The 16339-nt window shown below is 35.9% G+C and overlaps 2 protein-coding genes across 5 annotated transcripts; one reads left to right on the top strand and one right to left on the bottom strand.

Annotated features, from left to right (window-relative positions):
- The first annotated feature begins 1597 nt into the window (after window positions 1–1597).
- Window positions 1598–6473, top strand: LOC121261830 (phosphoenolpyruvate carboxykinase (ATP)-like). Its single transcript, XM_041164222.1, has 13 exons — window positions 1598–1733; window positions 1965–2227; window positions 2624–2799; window positions 3021–3174; window positions 3299–3383; window positions 3968–4068; window positions 4242–4540; window positions 4768–4941; window positions 5055–5120; window positions 5347–5525; window positions 5644–5813; window positions 5898–6066; window positions 6158–6473. The coding sequence occupies exons 2-13, from the start codon at window positions 1974–1976 to the stop codon at window positions 6299–6301; spliced, it is 1971 nt and encodes a 656-aa protein (XP_041020156.1). The 5' UTR covers window positions 1598–1733; window positions 1965–1973; the 3' UTR covers window positions 6302–6473.
- A 1870-nt stretch (window positions 6474–8343) lies between these two features.
- LOC121263859 lies at window positions 8344–13161 on the bottom strand. 4 transcript variants are annotated; one of them, XR_005940365.1, is made up of 12 exons: window positions 13011–13161; window positions 12323–12404; window positions 12160–12236; window positions 11916–12008; window positions 11511–11588; window positions 11259–11326; window positions 11029–11169; window positions 10847–10888; window positions 9903–10042; window positions 9592–9631; window positions 8688–8789; window positions 8432–8571 (listed from the first exon to the last, which is right to left on the bottom strand). XR_005940365.1 is itself a non-coding variant. In XM_041166939.1 (11 exons), the coding sequence occupies exons 4-11, from the start codon at window positions 11969–11971 to the stop codon at window positions 8443–8445; spliced, it is 756 nt and encodes a 251-aa protein (XP_041022873.1). In that variant the 5' UTR covers window positions 11972–12008; window positions 12160–12236; window positions 12323–12404; window positions 13011–13161; the 3' UTR covers window positions 8344–8442. The 4 variants fall into 4 exon arrangements, 3 of the variants coding, with proteins under 3 accessions (XP_041022873.1, XP_041022874.1, XP_041022875.1); XM_041166939.1 differs by lacking the exon at window positions 9592–9631 and having other exon boundaries at window positions 8344–8571; XM_041166941.1 differs by lacking the exon at window positions 8432–8571 and having other exon boundaries at window positions 8687–8789.
- Window positions 13162–16339: the final 3178 nt, after the last annotated feature.

Genomic DNA, 16339 nt, shown 5'->3' on the forward strand with positions numbered 1-16339 from the left:
AATAAAACAAAAGTCATGATAAGCACATGACTCATGATGACAGACAAAGAGAGGTACAAGCTGTGAGTATAAATGTGTTTAATGCTCTTATTAATTTAAAGTATGATTTAGAAAATTAATTATGTATATAAATATTAACTTTCAATGATATATATGGCGCCGTTACGTATAGCTAATATGAGGAAAGTTCTACGTATGATCTGTAGCAGAATACGATGAAAGTTCTAATACTATTTCATTATTAATGGCCAACCCATAATCCTAAATATCATCTATATACTGCTGCAAAATGCTTTGCGGCGACTCGATTCAGATCCCTACCATAAATTTTAAATAAAAAGAAATAGTCCTACCAATAAACTTCACATTATTCATTAAATATTCAGTCCACTTCGATAATTATAAATATAAATGAGAACTATTACATTCACAAAAGAATTATAAAAGAATAATTACACAAATTAACGTAATTTCATTTGATCCGAAAAGTAATTTTATAATTTGATAAATCACATTACACATCAGTTTTTAAGATTATTTTTATATAATGACTTTGTGACTTGAGTATTTCTCATTATAAATACGATACTTTCTTATCATATATGTCTATTTTTTTCCCTTTTCCATATTTTTTATTTTTTTAATTGATTTTGAAACCTTCACCTACTATATATCCTTTTTAGTTTATCTTTCGATTTTCTATTAACCTGCATTAGAGGTCATGGATATATATTAATGGAAAATTCTATACATCATACAACATCTCATATTCATTCTACTAAATAAGATGTAATATATTTATTATTATTAAATAATTATTTATTACATATTTTTTTTATCATTTAAATATAATAAATGTGCCATATACTTTTTAGTGAAATGAAAATAAAATAATAGTGTAGATGAAAGTGAATGTGTCACGTATTATTTAGTGGGATGAAAGTGAATGTAATTAATGCATCCAGACGATTGAATAAATAAATATTATATGTATTTAAGTGAATTTTTATGATTATTATTAAAAGACAATCTAGAACATGCTGTCTATACGGGTGAAAGACACAAAAGTACGAGGAGACTTGGAGGGTAGTTCCGGAACTAAATACCAACTTCATACTTTGCTGTAAACGTGTCGGGTTTTCGTTGCTTGTCGTTTCCTACCATGTCACTGCCCATGCTTCCGGTGTCCGACCAAATCAGTTTCTTCGTACAAAAGCGCCCGTTTATTTCGTTGTGAATTTTATAAATAATTTAATTTTATAGTTATTATTATTCATTATCATATTTCAACAAAAAAAAAAATGCTTAGATAAATATATTTCGAGAATTAAAAAATGATGATCCTTAAAAAAGAAAAAGGAGCGCAAGCTACGGTAGTACGAGGAATAACGGAGTCGTAGGCTGTACCGTCGGAGTCCTGCTTCTCGTTTAACGGGGGGTTTGGAAATTTGTATTGGTCATTTTACGAGCTTGACCACCTGTCAGCTGAGGAGTGAGAGGATTTAACCATGGTTCAAAATAAACAGCTCGGGTTGAACTCTGGTTAAGCATTGTGTTCTGGAGCCTTTAAAAGGTGCCTCGCCCTCGTCCATTTTCCCCCCGATCACCTTCTCATTATCTCTTCCTCCATCAAATCCTGCAACTTTCATGTTCACAACCCTCCTTTTGTATCTCATTCACCTTTTCTTTCAATCTTCCTCTTCTGCCATTTCGTTTCAAGCTCCTAATCTCTGGTCTCTCTCTCTTTCTCTCTCCCCCTCATTTTTTCGATCTTCATCCATGCAAACACGTGTGGCTAGCTTTTTTCTAGGGAAAATTTTCAAACCTTAAACATGCTTTCGAATCTTCGATCTGATGAATCCGAGAGATTATAATTCCGCTGAAACATGTTGAGAACCATGACGTAAATGTTGCGCTGAACTGGTTTGTGTCTTTTATTTTTTATTTCTTCCTCATGTGTGCAGAGAAAAGAGATGGCGGAGAACGAAGAGTTCAGTTTCGAGACGGGGGCGGCGCAGAGCGAGCTGCCAAAGATAGAGACGCAGAAGAAGCAGAACGAGATCTGCCACGATGACAGTACGCATCCAGTCAGGGCTCAGACCATCGACGAGCTCCACTCTCTCCAGAAGAAGAAATCGTCACCCACCACCCCTATTAAGGGGACCCAAGGCTCCTTCACCCCCATCTCCGATGAACAGCGCCATAAACAGCAGCTCCAGTCCATCAGGTTACAAACATGAACTCGCCGATCATGATTAATGCCTTGTATTATATATGATCACTAATTAAATTAGCCCAAAATATAAATGCCGTTATTAATCATGAATTTTATCGTGACTTTCAAATAAATTCTAAACACACCTATAAAAGGAATACAATTTATTTTTTTAAAAAAAAATTATATATCGATGTTTTATTATAAGTTAGATCTAATTTATAATAAAAAAAAATTCTATACTCTCGCGAATTATGAAAACGCATCAAATTTTAAATTTTGTATGATTTTTTTTCCTTTAATCAGACATATTTTGCGGAAGAAGGAAAATCTTGAGTACGTTCAGAATTGACAATGGAACTTTGCCCTTTTTGGTAACCTCATTACGTTTGTTGTTGTTTAAAACAGTGCATCTTTGGCGTCACTGACGAGAGAAACGGGACCAAAGTTGGTGAAAGGAGACCCGACACGGAAGACACAAACACCAAAGGACATACCACATGATCACCATTTCACACCGACCATTAACGTTAGTGACAGTTCGTTGAAGTTCACACATGTCCTCTACAACCTCTCTCCCGCAGGTATACGTCGCGTTTTTGCTTGCATGCTCTAGTACTATGTGTGTGTCTATATATATTTTCCATCTAATAATTATAGAATTTGAGAAATACTGATCTTCATCTAAGTTTTATCATACCCAACTGAACCTGTTAAGCCGAACATTTGAGCGATTTCTATTTAAATGGATAGAACCTAAAAAGGCATTTAAAATCTAGCTTTTGGGACTTGGGGTTTGGTGCAGAGCTATATGAGCAGGCCATAAAGTATGAGAAAGGGTCGTTCATCACAGAGACGGGCGCCTTAGCAACCCTTTCTGGAGCCAAGACCGGTCGTTCTCCCAGAGATAAGCGTGTTGTAAAGGATGAGACTGCTGCGGATGAGCTTTGGTGGGGAAAGTAAGTGCCCCCCCAATCCATTATCCATGGTCTTTTTCTCCAATCCCTGTCTGCAATTTTGTATACCTTAGAGCTTTTATCTTCTATTGACATCTGCCCTATTTTATTTACTTGTCAATGACAGGGGTTCACCCAACATTGAAATGGACGCGGAAACTTTCTTGGTGAACAGAGAAAGAGCTGTTGATTACTTGAACTCTTTGGACAAGGTTGTCTTCTAATTATTTAGCAACTTATCTTTTATTTACTTTGCTATTGCCTATTTTTTTTTTTTTTTTTTTTTCTGTTCTTCAGTGTTTATATGTTTTTAGATTGTATCATTTTTCTCCTAATCCGTTTTTATTTTATTACAGAAAGATGTACTTTCTCTAAGAATAAATGGACCTTCCTACGTGGGGTGCAAAATAAAATATAAAATATAAAGTTGTGGTCTATGAACTTTTCCCTTTTAGGCACGGTGATGTCGATGCTGGTATGTATTTTATCGTTTTTTCCAGTTGACCAAACGGCCCCTGATCCATTTGAGGACAGCAACTTAATCCTTAAAATATTATTGATTTGTCAGCAATTTGGCGGTGCTATTTGTTTATTGTACTTATGTGTTATCCAACCTCACAAATCAGCAACTGTAACCCAGTGACTTATGCAGAACATATCTAAGTTTATATAACTGTTCAAGTAATGCATCTGTCATCTGTTGTGATAACAGAGTGATCTGAGGTTGTTTGACTTTGAAAGCATGGAGTTAAGAATAAAAGTATTGACAATAGTATGAAATTTCACCTAATTTCAGGTCTTTGTGAATGATCAATTCTTGAACTGGGACCCAGAGAATAGAATTAAAGTCCGGATAGTCTCTGCCAGAGCTTACCATTCCCTGTTCATGCACAACATGTAAGTAGAGCTTATGAATAATTAACCTCTTACAACACTATTAACGTTGACACTATGGTAATTTATCCTGTATTGAGTAAATTATCATGCCTGTATAGAATTCCATGGAGGAAACTCATGTACTGGTCTGTTAGGTTAGTGTACAATTCGATAACTGGGTGGGTGGCTGGCAGGTGTATCCGACCCACTCCTGAAGAGCTGGAGAATTTCGGTACTCCGGACTTCACTATATACAATGCTGGGCAGTTCCCATGTAATCGTTACACGCACTACATGACATCCTCTACTAGCATAGATCTTAATCTTGCAAGGAAGGAAATGGTCATCCTTGGCACCCAGTACGCCGGGGAAATGAAGAAGGGTCTGTTCAGTGTTATGCATTATCTCATGCCTAAGCGTCAAATCCTCTCCTTACATTCTGGCAGCAATATGGGGAAAGATGGAGATGTTGCCCTCTTCTTTGGATTGTCAGGTATAGTATCCTCGGAGCAGGGCATGATGTGGCTCTAAATGCTGCTATATGATATGTGCCTTCTAACTCTATCTCGCAGTCATTGAAACCTTATTGTTATTACTATCATGAAAAACGTTTTGGCATGTGCCGGTCAGGAAAAAACCAAGGCAAAAGATTTGGCTTACTTCCTTTGCATACTCTTTTTTGTCACTCACGAATTCTACTTTTAAATGTCTTTATATTAGGTACTGGGAAAACAACCCTGTCTACAGATCACAATAGATACCTGATTGGAGATGATGAACACTGTTGGAGTGGCAGTGGTGTGTCAAATATAGAAGGTGGTTGCTATGCTAAGTGCATTGACCTCTCGAGGGAGAAGGAGCCTGATATCTGGAATGCCATTAAATTTGGGACTGGTAATAGATAAAGTCAAAGATACCAAAAGGATCGAAGTGCTTAGTAATTCTTTGAATTTTCCTTTGTTTGGGTATGTCATCATTAATATAACCGAGTTGTTTGTCAATGGCAGTGCTGGAAAATGTGGTGTTTGATGAGCACACCCGAGAGGTCGATTATACTGACAAATCTGTTACAGGTAATTTATTTTTTTATTTCAATTATACAATTGAATATGGTGAGCATTTTACCATCACTGCTTTTTGACAAAGAATGGGATAAAGCTATCACTTAGTAAAGCCAATGAACAGCTGAAATGGGTAATTGAAAGGGATGAAAAAGTCTCAACTGCATATACTTTATGCTTATGTATGACTAGCTAAGCCATACAACTTCTCATGAGTTTGCACTTCTTGTGGAAACAGAGAACACCCGTGCATCCTACCCTATCGAGTATATCCCCAACGCAAAGATACCATGTGTTGGTCCTCATCCAAAGAATGTCATACTTCTAGCATGCGATGCATTTGGGGTGCTCCCACCAGTGAGCAAGCTGAGCTTGGCACAGACCATGTACCATTTCATCAGTGGCTATACGGCTCTGGTAAATGTTATTGACATACTGTTCTTCTTTAGTTGTAATTTTGGTAATAAATGGCACGCATAGCAAACTATTGGGCTACTTTCTATGGGCGACTGAATCTCTTTGATCAAAATTTCAGGTGGCAGGCACAGAAGAGGGTGTGAAAGAGCCACAGGCAACATTCTCGGCTTGCTTTGGTGCAGCATTTATTATGTTGCACCCTACCAAATATGCAGCCATGCTGGCTGAGAAGATGCAGAAACATGGTGCCACAGGATGGCTTGTCAACACCGGCTGGTCAGGTGGAAGGTATGAATCTTGAACATTACTATGGAATGAGCTTTTCGAAGTTAAATTTAGTGAGAAAAGCTAATTCCTTTTCCATTGCTGCAGGTATGGTTCAGGGAATCGAATTAAGCTGCCATACACTCGGAAAATCATCGATGCCATACACTCTGGCAGCCTCCTCGAGGCAAATTACAAAAAGACTGAAGTGTTCGGGCTTGATATCCCTACTGAGATTGAGGGAGTGCCTTCTGAAATCCTGGACCCCGTGAACACTGTAAGATGGCCTTCTACTACTGTTTGACCCTAATTCTGCATTCATGTGATTCCCATTTAGATGTTCTGATACATTTGATTTTGGGTTGCAGTGGTCAGACAAGGATGCTTATAATGATACGCTGTTGAAGCTGGCTGGCCTGTTCAAGAACAATTTTGAAACATTCACCAACTACCAGATTGGCCAAGGCAATGAGCTGACTCAGGAGATCCTTGCAGCTGGTCCGAACTTCTAATCCTGAGCAGAAGAAAAGCAATAGCCCATCATAAACTCTTGGGAAATTATGGTTGATGGAAATAAGAAATGGTGAGAGTTGGTATCAACATGAGGTTCAATAACCAACATGTAGAATGGTTTTTGTTAAAGATCATCAGAATTTTATGATATTTTGATGAAGATTGACTTTATGTTGGATGTGACTTTATTCTGAGAGAAGCTTCATCCGATATTTCAAGGAATTCACTAGTTTGTTTGTTTGTTTTTTTCTTTTTTATTTTTCAAATAATAAAGAAATCATTCCATCCCTAACAAAAGTAAAGAATAAATTTATTCTGAGCTTAATAATTTTTTGGGCTGGGCTGGTATGGGTGGGCCGGGATGTGGGGTGTGGTTGGGGGCAGGCCTGGGCTCAGACTACCCCCGCCCTCGCCCCTTCATGGTGCTAGCAGGGTTGCTCGCGCCACCTAGGTGGACCGGGGCTGTGCTCGGCTGGGTGGCAAGGGGCGGTGTCCCATCAGCAGCCCTAAGATTAAGGCAAGAAATTATTCCAAATAATTGGTTACTTTGTTACTCTAAAAACAAAAGCAAGAATAGTAACATCAAGGGAATACCAAAAACAGGAGAGGAATAGCTCTTTCGTATTGAAATAATACACCCATTATTTTAAAATAAATAAAAATTCTATATTTTTTTTAGGAGTAATTCTCTTTTTCATTTGAATTCTTTTCATTCCCGATTACACATTTATCTAGTTGATAAAATAAAAAAATAAAAAAAATTACGACACAACTGAAGATAATGGTTTAAAATTATTTTTAAATAGACTAAATATTTAGAATAAAAACTGTGATACTCCATATGATATGGATAAGAGTAGGGGGTGTATGAAATTTCACATTACTTGAGAATGAGAAGTTCTTGCTCTTTATAAGATTTCAATAAGACTTCAATTATATCATTGACTAGTCCTTTTGAAATATAAACCATATAGTTTAAGCTTTTTATTGAGACGTTACAAAAACTACAGAAAGAGAGAGTAGGGGCCAGGGGAAGGATGGAATTCCTGCCCTCCACCTTTAATCCGCAACATTTTCAACACAACCTCCCAATTAGATACAATTATAGGTTGTACAAGCGTATCACATTTTTTTTTTTTTATAAAAAATAGCAGAATTCATTATTAAAAAATTAATTTTTTTAATATAAATTTTATATTTACTTCTTTTTTTTAAAAAAATAAATGCGTAACATTTACACGTTCTATAACTGTAAATATAATCTATCTTTCACTTCTTAAGGTCTAGAGCCTCCTCCCTGGAGAGGATGGATCACTCTCAATCGTTTCCACGTGAGTTGATCCCATGCACCCAAGGAGGAAGAGGCCCCTAGTACCCAACCTCACCGCCCAGGCAAACTGTGCCCTACTCCTTTTTTAGATGTTATTTTATTTACTCTTATTTTCAGTTCTGAAAAACTTTTTAGTTTTTTATTAATTTTTAAATTTTGGTTTTTGTTTTAATAACTTTTGTATTTTTAGCTTAGAGTTAATATTTAAGACTGTTTTAAGAAATTTGATTGTAACACGATTCCATTGGCCAACATATTCCATTTCATTTAAACTGCCGACGTGAAACTTTTTTTTTCCTGACTTCATATTCCGCGATTGAGGAGATCTTTTTTTTTCTTTTTTTTTTTTTTTTTTTTTTTTTTTTTTTTTTTTTTTGAGGAATGATATACATCAGCCACTGTTCACTCTCACATCCCACTAATACTTTTTTTTTTTTTTTTAAGATGTAGGGTATTTTTCATAAGGGAGATGTGGAATAATAAATAGTGACTGATGAAAATAATTTTTCTTTTTTATATCTGCGCAATAGAAAGGCTGTGGAATATAACATGCAGCATCTGCCCTGTAGAACATAATGCAGTTGGCAAGCATTGAATTGTGATGCATGTAGTAACAGATTCTATGTTTAGAATAAAAGATCTTTTATAAGAGACTCGAAATAAGGATTTTTCTCAAACAAAAAATACATATATGTTTATAACACCACCACAAAAAGCAAAACTATGATTTTGTGAAATGAATTCAGCTATGAGAATGCAAATCTTTCAAAAAGAAACAATCAGGACTCAAAGCTCAGAAATCTGTGATGGTCAAGGAATAAGTTTCCAAGCCTGATGCATAATTTCATCGTTTACAAAGGGACGCAAAGACCACATTAGGCAGTAGCTTTCTAATTCTCCTGACGATGATTTTAAGTTTAGTGCAGAAACAATTTTTTCCTGCAACAAAATATGATATTATACTCAAAATTTTGCAGGCACCAAAAGATATTAGATGTTTGTAATGCTTATCTAGATTGGAGGTGTGGCATGAAGGGAGTAAGGGAGGTTATTACCTGCATTATATAGTCTTGTTTAACCATACTGTAAATGATCCCCATCAGGGCAGCAAAGTCAGTTACTTCAGGTCTTCTAAGTCGAGATGATGCCACTTCCTCCTAAAGAAGTGGAAGTGTCACCATACTGGAGCTTAGATCATAACATAAATTAAAAAAAATATGGTGCAATAATCCTGCTAGTCATACGATTCTCTGTTAGGATCTAAAGGCTTTAAAATAACTAAACATTCAGCCAAGAAGAAGAAGAAAGAAATTGAGAAAACAAAACAGTTTTGCCAAACTTTTGTTTTGCTTCTTCAAAATAATGCTCAACTATAATGGTGACCCAAAGATGATACCATAAATTTGCTTATAAAAAATATTGGCCAAGAATTTCTTAGTTTAGGGAAATATTTTCTTCTATAAAGTACGAAAACTTATTGATTCTCATAATTAGGCAAAGCCCAGTACACAGGCAGTATACAAGAGAGAAATACCTAATTACAGCCTACGAACAAAAAAGAAGCATAAAAGTTTTACCCCTCTAATACAATAGCCTTAGGCCAAAGTAACATAGAATGGAAAAATAAGTCTCTAATCCCACCCAAGTGAGCGTTCTCTATTTTCAAATTTGGCTAAAAAGATGCAAATCAGTAATTATGGATTAAACTGAGTTATTCATGAGAAAAGACAAGAATATTCCTAACAACCAGGCTTCCCATGTAGCGGATAAAGCTTGCAGGCATCGAGAGAGAATCCCGAGTACTAATAAATGAGTCCAGTATAAGAGACATCTAATCATATATTTCATTTTCTGAAGTATGGATTAACATGTCTCAACTATCCATCCTACATAAGATCAGGAGAAATTTCAAGGCCACAAATCATCTGCCAAAATACTTAGGCTGGAGACAATGTGTACCTCTGAAGTTATACCAAACTGAATCAGATGGAATTATCATCTGGTTTCAAAGGGTTGAAAAGAGATCTGAATCATCTGATTTTATCCCCCAAAAAACAAGAGTAGAAGATTATATTTGCAAAAGACAAATAGACGAGTGCATGACAATACTTTAAAATACATATGATTTAACCATATTACTAGAATATAAAGACAATGGATAAGCATGAGAAATATGAAAAATATAATGAGCATCAATTATGACAATGGAAAAATATTGTATAATATCTGAAACAAGAGGAGAAAGCAAAGTGCAGGGGAGGGGGAGCTACCTTCTTATTACAACTTGCTTGTCCATTCAACCCATCACCAAAGTCTTCATACCCAGAGGGTGATAAAGTACCATTCACATTATGCATTGCTGCAGTTACTTCTTCCAAGAGGCATTCAAGTCCACTAAGTATGTTTTTTGCTACAATCCCATTACAAATTTACACATAAATTTAGAACCACAAAAAAGAACAGGAATCTGCAGGAAATGATGACCTCCGAATGAAAATGACAGGATAATTTACAGGAAGACTTGAAGAGAAGGAAAATCTCCATGATAAGCTAATGTGGAAACATAAAACTAAAAGAGAGAAGGGAAAAACAATTGAGGATAGATGAGATATGTTACTCCTGGATTGCTAGATAACATAATCAAATCTGGTAGTTTTTTTTTTTTTGATAAGTAATCAAATCTGGTACTTATAAATGGTAATGCATTTATTTTTCCTTTTTTTCTCTGGATGCAAGAAACTCATACTCAACAGGATTCTTGTGCTATGTCTGATATATCCTAATGTTTGCAATGCATAAATGGTCAAATCTGGTACTTATAAATGGTAAATGCCAGCCTTTATTCGTATCGGGAAGGCTGCAAGTTTTCTTGGAATATCTGCAGATGCTACCCCATCCTAGAGAAATGGCTAAATAGCCCGATTCCATTGTGACAATGGCTCATGATTTAACTTATATGTGCAAGGATTTTTAAAAAGATGCTGAAATATGTAGAATACCAAGTGTATGATGACAAAAGATGGCATTTTAATGGCACATTCAGGTTCATAAAGGCTTTTGCCAATTTTTTTTTTTATAAGTAATCAAGAGTTCTATTGATGCAAGTAATAGGCAAAATCAATATAAGCAGGCTATACAGGAGAGATAAAGTGTTTCCTTTAAGATTGAGTATATATACAAGAATAGACAATGGGAAGTTTTGGAAGAAGTTTACCTTTACTTAAGTGGTCACGAAGTCCAAGATGGCATGTATGCACTTCTCTACGCAGTGTCCACAAACAATTATTGGTAGGTGAAAATTATCACATTGACAAAGGAAAATATTTAATGCCATCTGAAAAATAAAAAGAAACAAAGAAGTTGAACTAGGCTCTGTATTACTTAAATTGCACTTACACTTGCTTATATTATGCACACCATCATCGATATTGATACATCTAGCTTCAAAGTAAGATCTGAGCCTCTTTGTCTCATTGGTTTCAAAAATTTCCCCAACCAATTCAGACTTTCGGTCAATCGGATACCGCCGAAGATACTCTGCATGAAATTTAAGTATACATATTGAATACTGTGAAAAGAAACCTCATCGGTAACCAAATACAGCCATAATTCTTGTGAAAACTTACCCAGCCCTTGCTGAAAACCAGTAAGAAACCTGTCTCCTACAGCCACCAATTCCTCAAACTTTGTAACCCTACAACAGGATTGCCATTCAAAATTGTCAAGAAACAGACACGGACAGCAATAAATAACAATTAAAGTATAAAAAAAAACAACAATATATCAAAAAGAGTGCATAAATTTCCCATAGTTTTCGTTTTATTGGTAATTTAAGCACTCGTTCAAAATCATTCAGAAAAAAATATCAGGTGGATTACCTGGCCAAGAACTCCTTATACATTTGGTAAACATTCTCCTCTGATTCCAAATTCAACATACCTTCTTCAGTTTCCATTCTGTGAAAAAAAAAAAACAAAAAAACAAAATCTAAAAGTCACCTTACATATTTGAAAAGCTTAAAAAAAATAAAGAGGAATACACACTTCCATCCAAAATACTCTTTTTGACGCATTCTAGTTGGAAAATCTGATGGAATAAGAAGGGGCAAAAAGAGAAAAAGCTACAACAAAGAAACGAATTTGAGAAGAAAATGTAATAATATATGCTTCAGATGTGCCTTCACGCTGCTATGCTTTCGTCGGCATTGATTCTGCTAGATACGTAGTCCATTGCCAGCAAAAGGCATTACGGTTTAGGAAGAGAGACCACTAGGCAAAGATTACCTACAAGGCCAGTCCCAACCTCCCAATACAGGATTATACAGCACCCAAGTTTCCATATGACTGCTGGCTTGATCTACAACAACTCTCCACCACCTAAAACTCAGCCCCTAGAAATTTAACTTAAAACTGGTCTAACTAGATCGTATTCAAAATCAGACACAAAATCACAGTCAACTCTAATTGAACATCAACACATTAGCCACAGGATTGAATTTTGTACATTGGCAGAGAGAGAGAGCATTACCAAACTTGGGGCGGTGGCTGGCTGGGTTTGGTGACGAGGCAGTGCAAAAATGGAGCGGTGAGGAGCAGCGGACTCCACTGGTCGCAGTACCGGCAGAGTGGGGACTAACAGGGTTAGAGATAGAAAAAGAGACACGAAGCTGAGAGAGATGGACAGGACTTACCGAAGTGGGATGCTGCAGTGCGTCTGGACGGCGAGGTGACGTTATTGCGGTAGGATCACCGCGGAGCCGCGGTGGAGTGGCCCTGAACAAGAAACCAACCACGGAAGCGAAGAGACAGATTCCGGATGAGAGATGGAGAGAGAATAAACCGGGAGAGTGTAACACACCATGGCTGAAGGGAACTCACACGGCGTTGGAGAGTCTGAGGAAGAAGAGATCGAGCCCTAATCTGGAATGCACATGGATGAGAAGTAGAAGTGGAGTGTTTAACTGAAGTGAAGTCAAAAGCTGAAGTGGGTGTAGTGAGTTAAGGGACTGGGTTATTGTTAAGAGCCCATGATCTGTTAGTAAGGTTCAGTAACTATAGTTAGAGTAATGGGCCGTGGGAGTAACCTGGGCTGTTATCCATTTGCTTTGTTGTTTTATTTACTTCTTTTATTTCTGCTTTTTTAAGTGAGTCCATTAGTAGGCCATAGGCCCTTTTTTATTTTTCCTGGGTATATGTACACAGAACGTAGAAGTGGAAGGCATCGAAAAACTAATGAAAAAATCCTAAGTTTCCCTTTTCCTATCTACTTCTGTATCTCATTCCCCCTTTTAGAGGCACTCCCTTCGAAGAGAATTTACTATTTTGTGTGTGAATCTGATCAGACCTGTTACAGAGAGATAGGAAAACCAAAGGGCTTACAAGCGGCACTATGAAGTTAACGGCGTGCGGCGGGTTGTTGGCGCGGTTGGCTGGGGCAGCGAAGATGAGAGGGAGATGTGCCTAAAACGAGGAGGGTGGTCTGTGAAAGAGGCGTGCGTGGGAGGTAGAGAAAAGAAAGAGAGGGTTTTAGTTTTTAGGAAGGACAATGTTAGTGTACCGATGGTTAATCGATAAAGTGAACCGATGCAGTGTAAATGTATTTTTTTTTTATTTTAATTATTTTTTACATAATTTTAAATATTTTTAAAAAATAATAAAAAAGATCAATTCACTAATATTTACTTAATTAATTATTAAATAAAATTCAAAAATAAAAATAAAATAAAAAAGTCAATAGGTCATTTTTATCGATCAATTTTATCAGTTCAACTAGTATTTTTCTTTTAGGAAATATGCTCAAAATGACATCTTTTTCCATTGATTTTTTGATCTTAGCTTGGGCTTTTCTAAATGGGTTGGGCCTGGCTAGGTTATGAGATACAAAGTTTATTAAAGTCTTGTTTATAATCCATCTCATCTCATTTTTAAATATTTTTCAATTTCAATTTTTCAATTTTTTCATCTAATCATTAACTAATTACTAAAAATTTTAAAAACATAAATAATAATTCAATTTTTTTAAATTCTAAAACAAAAATAATATTAAAAAATATATTTTAACAATATTTTAACGTTATAATATTTTTATTCAACTTTTTCTTTCATTTCTCAAAATCCAACAAACCATCTTCAATCAAACTATTTCACTACTATTTACAAATATTTTCACTATTATTAATAGATTTTTCATCTCATCTCATTCCCCAATCGAGACTCTAGAACTGGTGTATTCCCCCATCTACTCCATTATTTCATGACCGCAGTTGAAACCTTGAAGAATTCTTTGAGGACTTGCAAAAAGAAATGAAAAACCACCTTCATGGTGGAATTTGTCCTAAGACCATGTTCCATATATGTTATTAGATGTATATCAATCACGTGCTTATTATTAAGCACTTAGTTATTTAGTTCTTTCTTATTTAAGTATGCACATGTAATGTTTTTTTTTTTTTTTTGGCTTCTGTTTTCAATAGCTTATTTTATAATGTATATAAACAGAAAAGTGTAAAGTCACTGAAGTCTCTGAAAAGTGTAAACAGAAAAGAATCATTTTCTCTTCTTGCAACTCGAGTCTCTGAAGTTTACATGGTATCAGCTTATAGGATTTGTTTTTCGACGATGGTGTCTTCCTCTGATGTTTCCTCTGTTACTTCTGAGGATTCTTCGAATCTGTATTTCTTCACAGTGGAAATCATCCAGGCTCCATCCTGGTTACTCAACCTCTCACTGGAGAGAATTACTCTACTTGGTCCCGATCGATGATGATGGTGCTGCGGGCAAAGAATAAAGTTAGATTTGTCAATGGTTCGATTCGACAACCTATTACCAGTGATCCATTGCTTCCTGCTTGGGAACACTGCAATAACATTATTTTATCATGGATCCTTAATTCTGTTGCTAAGGATATTGCCGTGAGTGTGATCTATGTTGAAACTGCTTATGAGGTATGGTCTGATCTTAAAGAACACTTTGATCAAGGTAATGGTCCTTGCATCTTTCAATTAGAGAAGGATATTTGGTTTTTATCTCAATAGAATTTGTCTGTTAGTTCTTACTAACTATCAGCAGCGCCAATATGTTCTTCATTTTCTTATGGGGCTTAATGAGAGTTTTTCAAGTATTAGAGGTTAGATATTGCTCATGGACCCTTTACCTCCCATCAATAAGGTTTTTTCTCTTGTTTTATAAGAAGAAAAACAATGACAAGTGAGTCATATGGCCATTCCATCTTTGAAATCTTTTGTTTTGTTTTCCAAGTCAGTGAATAACAATCGAGCCCCTTCTGGAAAATCATTTACTCATAAAGATCAACCAACTTGTTCTCACTGTGGTATGACTGGCCATGTTGTAGATAAGTGTTACAAGCTCCATGGTTACCCACCTGATTTTCGCACTAAGCCGAGACAATTTTAGCCAATAAGGTTTCGGTTCAAGACCCAAATCCTACGCCTTTTATGGCTCCAATTCCTCAGTTGCCTCTCTCTGCAGAACAATGTCAACAACTGTTGGCATTTATCAATTCTCAATCTCAGCATAGCATTGAATCTAATTCTGGTCATGTGACTGCTATTGTGGCCTCCAATAACACCTTGCCTAATGCCATTCAACATCTTTTAGGTAACCAAATTTTGCCCCTTGATATTATACATTGTGTTTTCTAGTAATTTTCAGTTGTCTCATTTGTCCTTTGATGTCTGGATCATTGATACAGGCCCCATTGATCATATAGTATCTTCCACCATTTTTTTCACTTTCACGCCTTCAGCTGTTGATTTTATTGTCATGTTACCAAATGGCTCTTCTGTTCCAGTTTCTCATATTGGAACCATACAATTCTCTGATTCATTTGTTCTTACAAATGTTCTTTGTGTGCCATCCTTCTCTATCAATCTCATTTCTGTCAGTAAACTGACTAGTTCTTTACATTGTTGTTTCTTTTTCCTGTCTCAACATTGTTTCATTCAGGACCTTACTCAATCGAGGATGATTGGACTGGGTAACAGACATGACAATCTTTACATTCTGCAGTAGCCAGTGTATTACAAGTCTTTCATTTCTACTAATCTCCTACTATTTTCCCTGTTTTCCACAATCCTGTTGATCTTTGGCATCATCGTTTAGGTTATCCTTAATTTTCTAAATTAACTGTTCTTCATAATGTTGTATCCAAAATTCATTCTTATAATAAGCAACATCATTACTCAATTTGTCCTCTTACTAAACAAAATAAACTATCATTTGCTACTAGTACTCGAGTTACTAATTCAATCTTTGATTTGGTTCATTGTGATATTTGGAGTCCTATGTCTACTCCTACAATTGATGGATTGCAATATTTATTGACAATTGTTGATGACTATTCTAGGCATACTTGAGTTTATTTGCTGAAATATAAATTTGATGTATGCTTATTGATTCATTTTTTTTTTCTTTGGTTGAAACTCAATTTCAAACTAGAATTAAAACCATTCGAACAGACAATGGTGCAGAACTTTTTATGCATGATTTCTTTGCTCTTAAGGGTGTTGTTCATCAGCGTAGCTGTGTGCAAACACCTCAACAAAATACCATTGTTGAACGTAAACATCACCACATTCTAAATGTTGCTCGTTCTCTCAAGTTTCAAGCTAATCTTCCTATTTGCTTTTGGGGAGATTGCATACTTACTGCTGTTCATCTCATTAGCAGGCTTCCTACACCTGTTTTGT

Source organism: Juglans microcarpa x Juglans regia, chromosome 4S (genome assembly GCF_004785595.1).
Source record: "Juglans microcarpa x Juglans regia isolate MS1-56 chromosome 4S, Jm3101_v1.0, whole genome shotgun sequence".
Taxonomy (NCBI): domain Eukaryota; kingdom Viridiplantae; phylum Streptophyta; class Magnoliopsida; order Fagales; family Juglandaceae; genus Juglans; species Juglans microcarpa x Juglans regia.

Coding starts and splice junctions, on each gene's coding strand:
- LOC121261830 (XM_041164222.1), top strand. CDS start 1,974: ATGGCGGAGAACGAAGAGTTCAGTTTCGAGACGGGGGCGGCGCAGAGC. Junction 2,228..2,623: donor CAGCAGCTCCAGTCCATCAG/GTTACAAACATG, acceptor TGTTTAAAACAG/TGCATCTTTGGCGTCACTGA. Junction 3,175..3,298: donor GATGAGCTTTGGTGGGGAAA/GTAAGTGCCCCC, acceptor TGTCAATGACAG/GGGTTCACCCAACATTGAAA.
- LOC121263859 (XM_041166939.1), bottom strand. CDS start 11,971: ATGGAAACTTGGGTGCTGTATAATCCTGTATTGGGAGGTTGGGACTGG. Junction 11,589..11,915: donor GGTTGGGACTGGCCTTGTAG/GTAATCTTTGCC, acceptor TTTTTTTCACAG/AATGGAAACTGAAGAAGGTA. Junction 11,327..11,510: donor TATAAGGAGTTCTTGGCCAG/GTAATCCACCTG, acceptor ATCCTGTTGTAG/GGTTACAAAGTTTGAGGAAT.